The sequence below is a fragment of the Cherax quadricarinatus genome, chromosome 20 (genome assembly GCF_038502225.1).
Source record: "Cherax quadricarinatus isolate ZL_2023a chromosome 20, ASM3850222v1, whole genome shotgun sequence".
Lineage (NCBI taxonomy): Eukaryota > Metazoa > Arthropoda > Malacostraca > Decapoda > Parastacidae > Cherax > Cherax quadricarinatus.
In genome coordinates this window covers 48,494,934-48,512,948 of record NC_091311.1, presented here as the reverse complement: position 1 = coordinate 48,512,948, position 18,015 = coordinate 48,494,934, and the positions used below count along the sequence as shown (strand labels likewise).

The 18,015-nt window shown below is 38.8% G+C and overlaps 1 protein-coding gene across 16 annotated transcripts in view; it reads right to left on the bottom strand.

The window, feature by feature from the left end:
- Window positions 1-18,015, bottom strand: part of fbl (pantothenate kinase 3 fbl) — a 173,612-nt gene that overhangs the window by 98,821 nt on the left and 56,776 nt on the right. For 15 of the 16 annotated variants that reach the window (XM_070087062.1, XM_070087064.1, XM_070087065.1 and 12 more), the window contains 4 exons: window positions 17,152-17,385; window positions 8,372-8,542; window positions 7,887-8,140; window positions 4,552-4,687 (listed from right to left, as the gene is read on the bottom strand). In XM_070087062.1, the coding sequence (XP_069943163.1) occupies window positions 4,552-4,687; window positions 7,887-8,140; window positions 8,372-8,542; window positions 17,152-17,385 (795 nt within the window). The remainder of the gene's footprint in view (window positions 1-4,551; window positions 4,688-7,886; window positions 8,141-8,371; window positions 8,543-17,151; window positions 17,386-18,015) is intronic. The other variant, XM_070087069.1, reaches the window with a different exon arrangement.

The window sequence follows — 18,015 nt, the reverse complement described above, 5'->3', positions numbered from 1 at the left end:
TTTATCCTCTTTTTCATAAAATATGTATTACTTATTACCAAATCTCTTTCTACACATAGCTCAATTAAAGGCTCCCCATTTTCACTTACCCCTGGCACCCCAAATTTACCTACTACTCCCTCCACAACATTTTTACCCACTATTTTTTATTTATTTTTATTATTATCACACTGGCCGATTCCCACCAAGGCAGGGTGGCCCGAAAAAGAAAAACTTTCACCATCATTCACTCCATCACTGTCTTGCCAGAAGGGTGCTTTACACTACAGTTTTTAAACTGCAACATTAACACCCCTCCTTCAGAGTGCAGGCACTGTACTTCCCATCTCCAGGACTCAAGTCCGGCCTGCCGGTTTCCCTGAATCCCTTCATAAATGTTACTTTGCTCACACTCCAACAGCACGTCAAGTATTAAAAACCATTTGTCTCCATTCACTCCTATCAAACACGCTCACGCATGCCTGCTGGAAGTCCAAGCCCCTCGCACACAAAACCTCCTTTACCCCCTCCCTCCAACCCTTCCTAGGCCGACCCCTACCCCGCCTTCCTTCCACTACAGACTGATACACTCTTGAAGTTATTCTGTTTCGCTCCATTCTCTCTACATGTCCGAACCACCTCAACAACCCTTCCTCAGCCCTCTGGACAACAGTTTTGGTAATCCCGCACCTCCTCCTAACTTCCAAACTACGAATTCTCTGCATTATATTCACACCACACATTGCCCTCAGACATGACATCTCCACTGCCTCCAGCCTTCTCCTCGCTGCAACATTCATCACCCATGCTTCACACCCATATAAGAGCGTTGGTAAAACTATACTCTCATACATTCCCCTCTTTGCCTCCAAGGACAAAGTTCTCTGTCTCCACAGACTCCTAAGTGCACCACTCACTCTTTTTCCCTCATCAATTCTATGATTCACCTCATCTTTCATAGACCCATCCGCTGACACGTCCACTCCCAAATATCTGAATACGTTCACCTCCTCCATACTCTCTCCCTCCAATCTGATATTCAATCTTTCATCACCTAATCTTTTTGTTATCCTCATAACCTTACTCTTTCCTGTATTCACCTTTAATTTTCTTCTTTTGCACACCCTACCAAATTCATCCACCAATCTCTGCAGCTTCTCTTCAGAATCTCCCAAGAGCACAGTGTCATCAGCAAAGAGCAGCTGTGACAACTCCCACCCTGTGTGTGATTCTTTATCTTTTAACTCCACGCCTCTTGCCAAGACCCTCGCATTTACTTCTCTTACAACCCCATCTATAAATATATTAAACAACCACGGTGACATCACACATCCTTGTCTAAGGCCTACTTTTACTGGGAAAAAATTTCCCTCTTTTCTACATACTCTAACTTGAGCCTCACTATCCTCGTAAAAACTCTTCACTGCTTTCAGTAACCTACCTCCTACACCATACACTTGCAACATCTGCCACATTGCCCCCCTATCCACCCTGTCATACGCCTTTTCCAAATCCATAAATGCCACAAAGACCTCTTTAGCCTTATCTAAATACTGTTCACTTATATGTTTCACTGTAAACACCTGGTCCACACACCCCCTACCTTTCCTAAAGCCTCCTTGTTCATCTGCTATCCTATTCTCCGTCTTACTCTTAATTCTTTCAATTATAACTCTACCATACACTTTACCAGGTACACTCAACAGACTTATCCCCCTATAATTTTTGCACTCTCTTTTATCCCCTTTGCCTTTATACAAAGGAACTATGCATGCTCTCTGCCAATCCCTAGGTACCTTACCCTCTTCCATACATTTATTAAATAATTGCACCAACCACTCCAAAACTATATCCCCACCTGCTTTTAACATTTCTATCTTTATCCCATCAATCCCGGCTGCCTTACCCCCTTTCATTTTACCTACTGCCTCACGAACTTCCCCCACACTCACAATTGGCTCTTCCTCACTCCTACAAGATGTTATTCCTCCTTGCCCTATACACGAAATCACAGCTTCCCTATCTTCATCAACATTTAACAATTCCTCAAAATATTCCCTCCATCTTCCCAATACCTCTAACTCTCCATTTAATAACTCTCCTCTCCTATTTTTAACTGACAAATCCATTTGTTCTCTAGGCTTCCTTAACTTGTTAATCTCACTCCAAAACTTTTTCTTATTTTCAACAAAATTTGTTGATAACAGCTCACCCACTCTCTCATTTGCTCTCTTTTTACATTGCTTCACCACTCTCTTAACCTCTCTCTTTTTCTCCATATACTCTTCCCTCCTTGCATCACTTCTACTTTGTAAAAACTTCTCATATGCTAACTTTTTCTCCCTTACTACTCTCTTTACATCATCATTCCACCAATCGCTCCTCTTCCCTCCTGCACCCACTTTCCTGTAACCACAAACTTCTGCTGAACACTCTAACACTACATTTTTAAACCTACCCCATTCCTCTTCGACCCCATTGCCTATGCTCTCATTAGCCCATCTATCCTCCAATAGCTGTTTATATCTTACCCTAACTGCCTCCTCTTTTAGTTTATAAACCTTCACCTCTCTCTTCCCTGATGCTTCTATTCTCCTTGTATCCCATCTACCTTTTACTCTCAGTGTAGCTACAACTAGAAAGTGATCTGATATATCTGTGGCCCCTCGATAAACATGTACATCCTGAAGTCTACTCAACAGTCTTTTATCTACTAATACATAATCCAACAAACTACTGTCATTTCACCCTACATCATATCGTGTATACTTATTTATCCTCTTTTTCTTAAAATATGTATTACCTATAACTAAACCCCTTTCTATACAAAGTTCAATCAAAGGGCTCCCATTATCATTTACACCTGGCACCCCAAACTTACCTACCACACCCTCTCTAAAAGTTTCTCCTACTTTAGCATTCAGGTCCCCTACCACAATTACTCTCTCACTTGGTTCAAAGGCTCCTATACATTCACTTAACATCTCCCAAAATCTCTCTCTCTCCTCTGCATTCCTCTCTTCTCCAGGTGCATACACGCTTATTATGACCCACTTCTCGCATCCAACCTTTACTTTAATCCACATAATTCTCGAATTTACACATTCATATTCTCTTTTCTCCTTCCATAACTGATCATTTAACATTACTGCTACCCCTTCCTTTGCTCTAACTCTCTCAGATACTCCAGATTTAATCCCATTTATTTCCCCCCACTGAAACTCTCCTACCCCCTTCAGCTTTGTTTCGCTTAGAGCCAGGACATCCAACTTCTTTTCATTCATAACATCAGCAATCATCTGTTTCTTGTCATCCGCACTACATCCACGCACATTTAAACAACCCAGTTTTATAAAGTTTTTCTTCTTCTCTTTTTTAGTAAATGTATACAGGAGAAGGGGTTACTAGCCCATTGCTCCCGGCATTTTAGTCGCCTCATACGACACGCATGGCTTACGGAGGAAAGATTCTTTTCCACTTCCCCATGGACAATAGAAGAAATAAAAAAGAACAAGAGCTATTTAGAATAAGGAGAAAAACCTAGATGTATGTATATATATATATGCATGTGCGTGTCTGTGAAGTGTGACCAAAGTGTAAGTAGGAGTAGCAAGATATCCCTGTTATCTAGCGTGTTTATGAGACAGAAAAAGAAAACCAGCAATCCTACCATCATGCAAAACAGTTACAGGTTTTTGTTTCACAGTCATCTGGCAGGACGGTAGTACTTCCCTGGGTGGTTGCTGTCTACCAACCTACTACCTACCTATTTTTTATTATAACTCCTAATTCATTTTACATCAAGACAGCTTTAGAAGGTACTCTGAATAAGATATGGTAATTCAACAATAACGCCTCACCAGCATATGTTCAGAGTGGAGGTTAAGAGAGGTCCTCTCCTAATCACCACCAACCAAATTTCAAACTGGTTAGTACAATTACTATCATTAACAAATATAGATTAATAGTTATCTTGGATGAAAAACATTTTATCATGATTTAACATTTTTACTTAAAGTAAGTGAGACTGATCTCTGATACTGTGCCAGAAGAACACACACACACATCTTTAATGGGAAAAGATTAAATCTACCAAGTTTCTAGTTGATTCTTCCACAACTAGAAGACTACTGGCACTACCAAATTTCTGGTTAACATTCAGATAAAATACTTATTGCATCGCCCCCAAAAAAGGGGAATAAATAGTCAAACGTACCCAAAATATTCCTTGGACATAATATTCAGAGAACTTGGATTGGGTCGATATCTTAAAAGTAGATTAATAGCCCTGAATGAAGAGAAAATTCACTCAGGTACTGTATATGGAGATTATTAAGCTATCAAAATACATTTTTTTCAGTTAATGAACTCATACTGTACCTGAACTACAGGTCTGCAAACTATCATCTTTATAACGACAGAAAATTATAAATTAAAAGTATGACACTAAAATGTCTTTCAAAATAACAAAAGCTTGAAAATATGTTATCCATGAAATATGGCTACTAATGTAACATCTTAAGGTGAATAATGCAAGAACATTAATGTAGTGCATATAGCCTTTTAAAATACCTTTTCAATTTTCTCATTAGCTGCTACCATTCGCGCTATTGAGCCAATATTGTTTGTGATTGTAATTAATGTTGCACATGCAAGATCTTCACGGGAAACTTTTGCTCTTTTTTCAGCGCTGTTCATGTGACCAAAGCTGAAATGAGAGAAAATGAGCAATGGAATTTATTAATAATTTGCAGCTTTATTAAGAAAAAAAGCACTCCTGAACTTCTCTATAAAAAAAAGTTAAAAACGAACTTGCTTTCTTTAAAGCCTTTGGTTTTGGCAATATAATATCACAAACAACCGAGATCCCTCCAAGACAATTTGTACTGCATGTCATCCAATAAATACAGTGTTTCTGATACTGTTTAAATCACAGATGGATGAACTGACTGGAGTAAGGTCACAGTATATATACTATGATCATAGGAAAGCATTAAACTTACAAAAGTCATACAGTGCCTGCAAATTTGAAGATACTCAGGTTTGATCAATGGAGGAAGCAAGCTCTAGTGCCTTGAATCAAGAGTACCTCACCAGCTACAAGCCTTGAAGGGTAGTCACAGTACTCTATGCATAACAGTTATTAACCCCTTAAGGGTCAGTGCCATAGTTGTACAGTTTTGAACTTTGGGTCAGTGCCATAGAACTATGCCATGAGCTCAGCTCACTCATAAGCTGTGAGTGGTAAATTTGGGCCTAGATATGAGAGAACGGGTCTATGTGGTAAGTGTGCACCACATAAAAAAATTCCTGCAGCACATTAAAACAGCGACAGTGCGGTGTATTTTTGTATGGTTTTTATGGCTGTATTCACATTTTTTGGTCTCATTTGATAGAATGAAAGATATACTACAGAAATAGAGATGAATTTGATGGTTTGAGGACTGAAAATAGCTTGAAGTTGAGCTCAAAGTAGCAGAAATATTCGATTTTTGCTAATACTCCAGAGTAAACAAATCACGTAACTTGGACAATACACATCCACTGGTTGGTCTAATATACGTTCACGAATGCACTAATGTTATTTATACAATTATTACAATAATGCAGAACAGTAAATCTTCTATTTTTTTTTGTATGAATAAAAATTTTTAAAAGAAAAATTCAAAATGGAATTTGTGTGTAAAGCCTGGGAACATAACTAGTGAACAGAGGAAATGTTATTTTAGTGCTAGAAATATCTGCATTGTTTATTCTGGACCCTATTTTGAAATTGGTATATTTTGAAATTTGTGTGAAATTGGCCAAATTATCAATTTCTCATCACTTTACTGGGTAGCTGAAATAACTGATTGGGCGCCTTTTTGTGCTCAATCGATAAAATGGAAGGCATACTAGTGAAATAGCTAAGAATCTGGCTGACTGGAACAATGTAATTGGCCTAAAATAGGACAAAGTGCGCAAAATTACAGATGCGTAAATATCGCTGACAGCAAAATTCGTAATAACATAATTTTGTCAATTTTCCATCAAATTTCATACTTTCTGTTTTATTGCCATCAGAAAAATATTTTCTACAATTTCATAAAAAATTTTTTTTTGAAAATTCTTGGACCCTGTGGACAAGTTTCAGATCAGGGGTATGGACCCTGAAAGGGTTAAACATTTAATGAATTTATAAACACTGCAACACTGACAAATTGAAAAAAGTTTAAATTTATGAGTAAATTTTCAGGAAATAGTTTTGACTTTTGAAAAGTGATAATGAAGAATTTTAATATTTTTGTAAAAATGACTATAAATATTGTGATTTGAGAAATAATATCTGTCCCCAATAACCCCCTCTCCAAATAAATCCCATTGCACTTGAAGAAGAAAAGTTTGAGTTAAACTGAATTTGCAGGGTGTGTTAAATTTTAATTTTGTATCTCAAATAACTTTATTCCTGAAGGAATTCTGGGAAACTTATTAGCTGGACTTGAGTCCTAGAGGTAGGCAATACTGTGCTTGCATTATGAAGGATGGATGGGGGATGTTGAAGCTTAGATAGTCATTTGAATTGTGATGTTAATTCACTTCTGCCAAGACAGCTATTGAAAGAATGATGAGGTGAGCAGTTCCTTCTTTGAATCACCCTTCCTTGGTGGTAAATAGCCAGTGCAGATAAAAAAAAATTTATAAATTGCCTTAAGGTTGTATGTATTATATTTGTTAACATTTTTGGGTGTTTGTGTAATCAATGATTATATAAAATGTTGATCATTATTAAAAAAAAAATGGGTTTTGTTAAATGTATTAAGCATTTCTAAAAATTCAAGGAAAAGGAATGTGAGATATCGGTCAAAATCCAACTAATAAAAATACAGAATTACCATACAGACTAATATTTACTGTATATTACCTGACATGATGACCTTTTGTACATGGCTGCCACGTCAAAATCCTAAATATGTACTCAGTGGAGTGAAAAAAAATACATGATAATATATTTGTGGAAGGTACATGAGGGCCTGGTCCTAAATCTGCAGTCATAACAGGCTGGAGTAAATGATAGCAGAGAAAATGTAAAATAAATCCAGTGAAAAGCAGAGGTGCTGTGGGTACAAGAGAACATGGTGTCAACATTTGTAGGCCATGACTATTCAACAATCTACCAGAGGCTATAAGAGATATTGCTAGAACAAGTGTAGAAGTCTTCAAGAGGAATCTCGACAAATGCTTCTGCCAAGTGCCAGATCAACTAGGTTGTGAAAGATATGTAGGTGCTGCAGCAGGATGCCAGTAGCACCAACTTAGTTGACCAGGCAAGCACCAGAAAAGCCTGGCTCAGAGCTGGGTTGCAGTAGTAGGAAAACAATCTAAATCATTCAAAAGTATTAAAGGTATCCATCAATTGGATAAGTAATACACAAGTTTTTATATTATCAGAGATGCATTTTGTTATTCTAGCAGTTCTTCCATGACAGAACTTGCAAACACAACAAGGGCCAACTATAACAGATTTACACACACAGTACAATACTTGGCAGAAAGAAGACGATTCACTTACACCTAAAAAATAAATTAGATAATATTAGTGTGCATATATGGAACACATATGCATGAATGCTATACAATCGCATACAGGCGGTCTTAACAATGCAAAACAAGCCACAGGGAAATGGAAATCTTCAGCTCAAATCTTTCCCACTTTTCCATACTTTACCAGGAGCTGTGACAGGTAGATTGAGGGAAACTTATTTCAAGAGGAAAGGTAGCATGCTGACACTGGCCACTTCCACCCTGGAAAGTTTCTAAGGTGAAAGAGGCCAGCACCAACATGCTATAGCTATATAAATAAATAAATATATGCTACCATTTATTTAAGTGTATATTTCAGCTAATGAAAAAGAAATAGACTAGCTTACCTGCTGGCTACAATATCTCCACTGAGGCCAAATCTGTCATAGTCACCACCATATATGTCTCTCACTAATTTATCAACATTTTCATTATTTCCTTTAGCTGCTAATTCAATGGCCTCTTCAAAGGTTTTACATCCAGTTAAAAGGCAAGAAAGACCCAGAAATGTTCCACCGCCCAAACTGGTCCCCGAGACTCTTCTGTAATTGTCTGGACCGTAAGCAGCCAAAATGCTAACTCCTGAACCAATATTCACCACCTGTGAATTGGAAACAGAAAATTAGGATGCAGAAGAATCAGGAAACATTCCTTATGCCAACTGGATTAAAAAGCGAGATCCCAAAAAGCAGGTCATTACTACTACAGAAGTGTGTGTATACTACTATAATTTTTTTTAACATTCCAGTCATCTCCCACTGAGGTTGGGTGACCCCCCTTCCCCACCAAAAAAGAGGAAACACTTTCACCATCATTCATTATAATTACTTACCAAAAAAGGGTAAGGATCGCTGAAATCAAATGTCACCTTTTCACAAGTCTCTTCATTTCTGGGATTAAGGAAATAGTAGCACTCTCTGTCCATATTGTTGTCTTCTATGTATTCTATGCCATGAATGAGACAGTCAAGTTCATCAAATTTGTGCAGTGTTAGATTCACCTCCTGTGAAGAGTTTAAAGCTAAATTAGTAGTAGAGCACCATGCAGGATCTGTGTAAACTATTGTATACCTCCTTAATTTCCTACTCAAAGCAATGATGAATTGTTCATGGCTAATTATATAGTACTGCTTAGCATTATCGACAAAATAAAATTCAATTTAACCCGTAAACGGTCCAAACGTATATATACGTTTTTACCGCTAGTGCCCCTAACGTATACATACGTTTTTTTTGTCATACATTCAACATTGCCACGATAAGCCTGAGTAGCCTAGACATGAGAGAATGGGTGTGTGCACTCACTGTGTGCCATATTAAAATAATTGGGGATGCTTGGGTACCATATGCTCTTTTTTCCTATTAAAAATTTTTTTTTTTTCTCAAAAAAGTTGGGGCACTACGATAGATAATGTATATATACTTTTGGACCGTTTACAAGTTAACTTCTAGAGTTTTTCACCAGCTTTATTTAACCCTTTCAGGGTTTCTGACCTACTAGTACGGCTTACGCACCAGGGTTTTTGACGTATACTAGTACGCCTAAATTCTAGTGCCCTCAAATCTAGTGAGAGAAAGCTGGTAGGCCTACATATGAAAGAATGGGTCTATGTGGTCAGTGTACGCAGTATAAAAAAAATCCTGCAGCACACAGTGCGTAATGAGAAAAAAAAAACTTTGACCGTGTTTTTGGATTAAAACAGCGACTTTGCACTGTACTATTTTCATATGGTATTTATGCTTGTACATGTATTCTAGTTTTCCTGGTCTCATTTTATAGAATTTAAGACATATTACAGAAATTGAGATGATTCTGACTGGTTTCACAATGAAAAGTACCTTGAAATTGAGCTCAAAGTAGGAGAAATGTTCGATTTTTGCCAAAGTTCAAAAGTAAACAAATCGTGCCAAGCATCCAATACATGCCAGTTGGCAAGTCTAATATTCTTTCACAAGAGCGCTGATGTTATTTATACCATTTCTACACTAATGCAGTAGTCTGCATAACAGTAAATCTTCTATTTTTTGCAAGAATAAAAATTCAAAGAGGAAAGCAAAAGAAATATAAGGGGGGCCTGGGGACATGACTAACGAACAGAGAACTTGCTATTTTTAGTGCCAGGAATGTCTTTCTTGTTTATTATGGACCCTATTTGGAAATTGGCATCTTCTGAAATTTGTGTGAAATTGGCAAAATTGCCAATCTCTAACCACTTTATTGGAAAGTTGAAATCGGTACTCATTCGGTAGAAAAAATGGAGTTCTAGCGAAATAGTTATGATTTTTGTCGACTAGTACACTGGAATTGGCCGAAAATAGGGCTCAAATTGGGCAAAATCGCCGATGCATAAACATCGTCGAGACCGCCAACTTCGCAAGAGCATAATTCCGTAAGTTTTCCGTCAAATTTCATACTTTTGGTGTCATTATGATTGGGAAAAGATTCTCTATCTTTTCATAAGAAAAAAATTTTTTTTTTTTTTTTAAATTTTGGCGACCCTGAGAACAAGTCTGGGAGAGGGCCTGGCGACCCTGAAAGGGTTAATTTTGTAAACACGTACATGAAATATCTATACATCAATTACTCAATTTGTTGAAATGCAAGGACAGTGATTTTTAATATCCTATTGTATAAAAAATAAATGGTATGCTAAGAAATGTTTTCAAACATGCTTGTATCACTGCAACTGCAGCAAGGAGTATTGTATCATTATGTGAAGTGCTAAACTTGTACAGGCCATTCAATCATTAAAAATAAGGAGTAGAGGGTGATTCTGATCTGATCTGTACAGTAATACCTATGAGGATACAAAAACCACTGCTTGCTCCCAGCACACTTGTTATTTTCAATAAGAGCTCGTTCAAACATGGCATTAATTGTACAGTAGTTAATTTCAATCACAATTTTTAACCTTCCGTTTGGCTTGTATCTACTGGGGAACATTCTCCTATACTTATTGTTACTAGAACAAAATTAGTAAAATGACTAGCCTAGAATACTAAAGTAAGGTTATTATGGGAACACAAGATGCAGATGACCCATGACAGAAAAAAATGAAAATAGCTGCATGTGTGCATATCAGGCTTTGGTAAATAAGAAAGAAAACCAATCAAGCAGAACTCATGTTTCAGGCTGTACAAAGTAAGACAATACTGACATGTGGACATACACACATGCTATTGTACCTAATTTACTTTTGCATTACACCTAACATCACAAATACTGTACAACTGACCCTTGAACAATGTAGGGGTTGAGGCACCAATGCCCTGTGCAGTCAAATATCCAGGTATAACTTTTGACTCCTCAAAAACTTTACTAATAGCCTACTGATGATGAAGCCTTACTGATAATAAACAGTCGATTAATGCACACTTTGTATGTTTTTTTTTTTTTTTTTTTTTTAACAAGTCAGCCATCTCCCATCTAGGCAGGGTGACCCAAAAATAAAGAAAATCCCCAAAAAGAAAATACTTTCATCATCATTCAACACTTTCACCTCACTTACACATAATCACTGTTTTTGCAGAGGTGCTCAGAACACAACAGTTTAGAAGCATATACATATAAAGATACACAACATATCCCTCCAAACTGCCAATATCCCAAACCCCTCCTATAAAGGTCCTGTTTGGTATTTTCTTCCAGAACAGGCATCACACTGTGTATGTCACTACGATTCTTAAATCTCTCAAACCAACCTTTGCTGGCTCTAAATTCACCAATATGGCACTAGTTCCAGGCATTTTCCCTGTTCACGGCGACTGATGTGGGTTGCATCCTGGGAGAAAATAACCCCAATGGTAAGTTAGACCATGAATCCCTTCACTCTGGGGTTAATTGTTTCTTGGTATTCTCAATAAGCCACACCAACAACGGTGGTACAGCAGCAGCAGCAGCAGCAGACGATGCTACAGCAGCAGCAGCAGCAGCAGACGATGCTACAGCAGCAGCAGCAGCAGCAGACGATGCTACAGCAGCAGCAGCAGACGATGCTACAGCAGCAGCAGCAGACGATGCTACAGCAGCAGCAGCAGACGATGCTACAGCAGCAGCAGCAGACGATGCTACAGCAGCAACTGACGATGTTACAGCACCAGCAGACGATGCTACAGCAGCAGCAGCAGACGATGCTACAGCAGCAGCAGACGGTACTACAGCAGCAGCAGCAGCTGACGGTGGTACAGCAGCTGACGGTGGTACAGCAGCAGCAGCAGCTGTACCACCAATAGTAGCGATGGTTGATTGGGGTTTATTATACAACCTGGCCAGCTCGGAGACAAGCACTCCACTTTCATACTTATCAATGATCTTTTTCTTCATCTCCAAAGTAATTCTCACCCTTATTGCTGTAGGGTTGGCACTAGAAGCTATCTTGGGGCCCATGGTCACTTATTTTCCAGAAAAAAATCACCAAAAACACTGTAATAATACGAAATGTTCCGATTGTATGCTTGGATGTTACCGCGGAGGCTGGCTGGTAAACAATGCCACCGGCGGCACATGATGCGGATTGTTCGCTATGCAAGGCGTTCGCTATGCGGGGGTCCACTGTACATTGGTCAGAATTTAGCAATTTTGCCAATTTCACACAAATTTCAAAAGATGCCAATTTCCGAATAGGGTCCAGAATAAACAAGAAAGACATTCCTGGCACTAAAATGAAAGTCATTAGTAAAGGCCCCTCTTATATTCTTTTTCTTTCCACTTTGAATTTTTATTCTCACAAAAAATATAAGATTTACTGTTATGCAGACTACTGAAATATTACCCTGCTCACACTCCAACAGATCGTCAGGTCCCAAATACCATTCGTCTCCATTCACTCCTATCGAACACGCTCACGCACGCCTGCTGGAAGTCCAAGCCCCTCGCCCAAAAAACCTCCCTTACCCCTTCCTTCCAACCTTTTCGAGGACGACCCCTACCTTGCCTTCCTTCCCCTACAGATTTATATGCTCTCCATGTCATTCTACTCTGATCCATTCTCTCTAAATGACCAAACCACCTCAACAACCCCTCTTCAGCCCTCTGACTAATACTTTTATTAGCTCCACACATTCTCCTATGTTATATGTACTATTATATACTGTATTCTTACAATAAAGAAGCTAGAAAATGATGACGTTATAAACCCTTTCAGGGTTGGGACCTCCGATCTCAAAATTTCTCTAAGGGTCAAGAAGAAATAATAAGAATATTAATAAAAAACTTACAGAATTAGAGCATATTTTTGTGGATGTAATAAAAATAGGAGAGAAGAGTTATTAAATGGAGAGTTAGAGGTATTGGGAAGATGGAGGGAATATTTTGAGGAATTGTTAAATGTTGATGAAGATAGGGAAGCTGTGATTTCGTGTATAGGGCAAGGAGGAATAACATCTTGTAGGAGTGAGGAAGAGCCAGTTGTGAGTGTGGGGGAAGTTCGTGAGGCAGTAGGTAAAATGAAAGGGGGTAAGGCAGCTGGGATTGATGGGATAAAGATAGAAATGTTAAAAGCAGGTGGGGATATAGTTTTGGAGTGGTTGGTGCAATTATTTAATAAATATATGGAAGAGGGTAAGGTACCTAGGGATTGGCAGAGAGCATGCATAGTTCCTTTGTATAAAGGCAAAGGGGACAAAAGAGAGTGCAAAAATTATAGGGGGATAAGTCTGTTGAGTATACCTGGCAAAGTGTATGGTAGAGTTATTATTGAAAGAATTAAGAGTAAGACGGAGAATAGGATAGCAGATGAACAAGGAGGCTTTAGGAAAGGTAGGGGGTCTGTGGACCAGGTGTTTACAGTGAAACATATAAGTGACAGTATTTAGATAAGGCTAAAGAGGTCTTTGTGGCATTTATGGATTTGGAAAAGGCGTATGACAGGGTGGATAGGGGGGGCAATGTGGCAGATGTTGCAGGTGTATGGTGTAGGAGGTAGGTTACTGAAAGCAGTGAAGAGTTTTTTCGAGGATAGTGAGGCTCAAGTTAGAGTATGTAGGAAAGAGGGAAATTATTTCCCAGTAAAAGTAGGCCTTAGACAAGGATGTGTGATGTCACCGTGGTTGTTTAATATATTTATAGATGGGGTTGTAAGAGAAGTAAATGCGAAGGTCTCGGCAAGAGGCGTGGAGTTAAAAGATAAAGAATCACACATAAAGTGGGAGTTGTCACAGTTGCTCTTTGCTGATGACACTGTGCTCTTGGGAAATTCTGAAGAGAAGTTGCAGAGATTGGTGGATGAATTTGGTAGGGTGAGCAAAAGAAGAAAATTGAAAGTGAATACAGGAAAGAGTAAGGTTATGAGGATAACAAAATGATTAGGTGATGAAAGATTGGATATCAGATTGGAGGGAGAGAGTATGGAGGAGGTGAATGTATTCAGATATTTGGGAGTGGACATGTCTGCGGATGGGTCTATGAAAGATGAGGTGAATCATAGAATTGATGAGGGGAAAAGGGTGAGTGGTGCACTTAGGAGTCTGTGGAGACAAAGAACTTTGTCCTTGGAGGCAAAGAGGGGAATGTATGAGAGTATAGTTTTACCAATGCTCTTATATGGGTGCGAAGCATGGGTGATGAATGTTGCAGCGAGGAGAAGGCTGGAAGCAGTGGAGATGTCATGTCTGAGAGCAATGTGTGGTGTGAATATAATGCAGAGAATTCGTAGTTTGGAAGTTAGGAGGAGGTGCGGGATTACCAAAACTGTTGTCCAGAGGGCTGAGGAAGGGTTGTTGAGGTGGTTTGGACATGTGGAGAGAATGGAGCGAAACAGAATAACTTCAAGAGTGTATCAGTCTGTAGTGGAAGGAAGGCGGGGTAGGGGTCGGCCTAGGAAAGGTTGGAGGGAGGGGGTAAAGGAGGTTTTCTGTGCGAGGGGCTTGGACTTCCAGCAGGCATGCGTGAGCGTGTTTGATAGGAGTGAATAGAGACAAATGGTTTTTAATAATTAACGTGCTGTTGGAGTGTGAGCAAAGTAACATTTATGAAGGGGTTCAGGGAAACCGGCAGGCCGGACTTGAGTCCTGGAGATGGGAAGTACAGTGCCTGTACTCTGAAGGAGGGGTGTTAATGTTGCAGTTTAAAAACTGTAGTGTAAAGCACCCTTCTGGCAAGACAGTGATGGAGTGAATGATGGTGAAAGTTTTTCTTTTTCGGGCCACCCTGCCTTGGTGGGAATCGGCCAGTGTGATAATAAAAATAATAATAAAATAAAAAAAAATTTCCCATCAGTACTTACCGTGATACAGAGGTATGAAGTGGATAGTAAGTGAGCGGCTGACAGCAACATACCTTACCTTTGATATACCTCTTTAGAGTTTTGAGAGTTTGTCTATTCTCTGAGCCTGGCAATGGGCCAGGCTCATCTAATGCTTGCCTGGTCAACCAGACTGTTGCTGCTGGTAGCCCGCTGCCCCCACATATCCATCATAGCCTGGTTGATCTGGCACCTGGTGAAGATACTTGTTCAGTTTTCTCTTGAAGGCTTCTACACTTGTTCCAGCCGTGTTTCTGATATCTTCTGGTAAGCTGTTGAATAGTCTGGGACCCCAGATGTTGATACAGTGTTTCCGTATTGTCCCCACTGCACCCCTGCTCCTCGCTGGGTTTATTTTGCACTTCCTCCCATATCTCTCACTCCAATATGTTATGGCAGTGTGCAGATTTGGGACCAGGCCCTCAAGTACTTTCCAGACTGTCACACATTCTGTATTAGTTTCTTTAGTTTTATTCTATTTTATCTTTGCTTTTCTAATATTTTATTTTTTCCAGCATCTTTTTGGAGATTTACGATAAAAAATGTTAGGTATGCAACGAATGCATAAAATATATGTAGATACTAGTCTATTTTGTCATTTACTACGAGAAAATACAGCCTTTCCTCACTTAACGACGGAGTTCCGTTCCTAAGACCACATTGGTAAACGAATTTGTTACTAAGTGAGGAGCATACTATAATGGTAGTGGGTTTGTGTCAATCATCTTTGGCATTGTTTTAATGTCACCTTTGCACCATTTATAACATTTCTGGTATATTTTTAAATGTTTATACAGCAGTGTACTGTATATTGTAATAAAAAGAATTGAGGAAATCAGCTCTAACATACGTACATTATTTAGGTATGCATACTGGTCAGAGAGCCCGTTATAAGTCAGAGTCATCAGTAAGTGAGGAGAGGCTGTATATGCAAATCTATATAAACAGTTAAAAATTATCAAAATTTACACACACAAACAATTTCAGATCATACATGTTCCATTCACAGTTGAGAGAAATGTGAACAAATGTAAAGATTCAATAATATAATAACAATACTCCTCTCCTTTTCGTTAGTGTGACTTTGTAAATGGTCCACATCAGACAAACATCATTGTAAGCTCCTCTCTTCTATGTGTGGGTTATTTGTGTATTGTGTAGTGTCAATAATATAATTTTATTTTTTAACTTGTTGGCCGTCTCCCACTGAAGCAGGGTGACAAAAAAAAAAAAAAACTTTCACCATCATTCACACTATCACCATCTTTCCAGAAGTGTGCAGATACGACAGTTTAGATATCGTTCTAAACAGCAAATAACCCAAACCCCTCCTTGAAAGTGTAGGCATTGTACTTCCCACCTCCAGGACTCAAATCTGGCTAACCAGTGTTGTTGAAGGGTCAACTGTTTATATAGCAGGCATCATATATATGCCCGCACAGGCTGTTTGCCTGATGGTTTCGAAAAGTGCCTGGGCACCTTTTGTATGAAAGATTGTGCCCCTTGCCATACTGCCAAAGACATAAGAGACTGGCTAAACAATTGTGAAATTTCATATTAAATGACTGGCCTGGTAACTCACTGGTCTTTAATCCAACAGAGAACATTTGCAACTTTATTAAGCATAAGCTTCATGGCATGCACATGTCTTCTAACCCCAAAGCCTCAAATGCCATTAAGCAGGTGTGCAAGGTACTGACACTTCTATACCCCATAAGTCTGCCTCATCAGTGCCTAGGAGACTTAAAGAGTGCATCAAGAAGCAGGGTAATCCTATGAAATTCTAGTTTATGTGAGGAACCCATATTTCATTATTTTATTTTTAAAACAAGAGTTTATGATGAGCATTCTCATTATTCATAGGATCTGTTTGTATGAGTGGTAGACTTCTGGATGGATATAATTTTGCAGGAGCAACTGAAACATTAGAAAATTATTTAATCAATAAGTAGCTACAATAAGAATAAGAGAAACATGGCATACCAAGAGAATAGTGTAGTGTCAATGTTCATGACAAAGATGAAAGTGAATGAGCTAGGAAAATATTATAGTGAGAAGTACAAGCAACTGCTGAAAGTTGGGCTAGAAGTGTGAACAGGTAATGAGAAAATCAAGAAAAAATTTGGTTAGGGTTTCACTACATGTTAGGCTTCCTTGTTTGGTTACTTGGCATACTTGTTTCCACTCTCTATGCTGCTTAATATAATTTAGCGCAAAAGGTTAATGTTGTACCCGAAAACCCATCAATGAAATTAAAAATAAAATAAAAAAAAGGAAATGAGAGTACACCCCCAGCTGTAAACAAGGACCACCACCGGTGCAGTAGGATTGAGTACCACCACCATGAGGGGTACCCAGGACTGTCTACCCACATAAGGGGATTGTCCAGCAGCTAGGGGGCAGGAGGGGCCACACCAGACATTGATACCCACGCGCTGAAAATCTTCCTCAAATTTGTAGGCGCCACCTCCTGTAGCACAGATAGTTGAAGCAAGGGTAGCCATACCCTTGCTTTTTGATAGCTCAAGGAATTGTGGCATCTCTGATGTTGGGAAGCGTATAAAGTGAAGTGTGCCAGTTCGATTCCCAACACGCAATTTTTCCATCTGCAAATAAAAATAAAAACCTGTAACTCTTATTTTGAACCTGTTTTTTCTAGTGCTACAAACAAGCAATCCTTTGGTCATGACATGCATTCAATGATTCAGTACTATAGTGATCAAGATTTAAGGAATGTAGTAGCATTACTCACAATATTTCACTAATCAAATATACCTGACAATTATCTTTGATGTTATCAATACATAAACAAACCACACTCATCAGGTAATAAATATCATTGCTGCTGCACATGACTACAATCTTTCATGGAAGTCAGCATTAATAGCTATACAAAATGTTGTTCTTATTTCAATGGGCAATGAATACAAGTTACAAAACTTAGTTTTGTATATGGTATACAAAAAACTTGAAGCTGTTATGGGGCCCAACTGTAAACACTGCACAATCAATGGTATACTGTGACAAGGTGGCCACCAACCGAATGTATGAATTGGCAAATGAGGTGGTGAATCTATTCAGATACTATACAGTACTGTAGTGTTAGCTGGAAATTGAGATTCACAATTAATGCTAAGAGTGATAGCAGTGTATAGGAAAAATTACATACCAATGTGTCAATGGTATGCCAGGAGCAAAGGGCTAGTAACCCATTCTCCTGCATAAATTACTAAATT